This window comes from Tupaia chinensis, unplaced genomic scaffold (assembly GCF_000334495.1).
Source record: "Tupaia chinensis unplaced genomic scaffold, TupChi_1.0 Scaffold140061_1, whole genome shotgun sequence".
Classification (NCBI taxonomy): Eukaryota; Metazoa; Chordata; class Mammalia; order Scandentia; family Tupaiidae; genus Tupaia; species Tupaia belangeri.
This window is the reverse complement of record NW_006199940.1, coordinates 29,976-30,320: the sequence shown is the minus strand read 5'-3', so window position 1 is coordinate 30,320 and position 345 is coordinate 29,976. Positions and strand designations below refer to the sequence as shown.

Here is a 345-nt window from a genome sequence, read left to right as displayed (position 1 = left end):
GGCCCCCCCCCCCCCCGGCCCCCCCAGCCGCCAGCACGCCCAGCGCGGACAGCATCACCTTCCGGCCGCGGGAAGGGCCGGACTTGGACGACAGGGCCACCGCCTGCAAGAGGCCCGCTCAGCACCTGCCAGGACACCACCCCGCCGGCCTGGCACCCGAGACTTGGCGCCCACCTCTCACACCCAGAGGCCGCGAACCGGTGAAGGGCGGGCATGCGCGGCGACCCCGGGTACCGACCCTGGGTCAGGCGGAGGACCAAGGGTGCTGGCGCAGGCCAAGGTCACAGCAGCTGGCCGAGGTCAGGTTGGGGTCGCTTCAGGACGCGGGCCCATCCCCGGCGGCCG

At 75.4% G+C, this 345-nt stretch overlaps 1 protein-coding gene across 1 annotated transcript in view; it reads right to left on the bottom strand.

The window, feature by feature from the left end:
* Nucleotides 1-103, bottom strand: part of CYC1 (cytochrome c1) — a gene marked incomplete at its 5' end in the record, with an annotated part of 2,248 nt that extends 2,145 nt beyond the window's left edge. Inside the window, 1 exon segment of the mRNA XM_014593272.2 lies at nucleotides 33-103. Coding sequence (XP_014448758.2) covers nucleotides 33-103 — 71 coding nt within the window.
* Nucleotides 104-345: the final 242 nt, after the last annotated feature.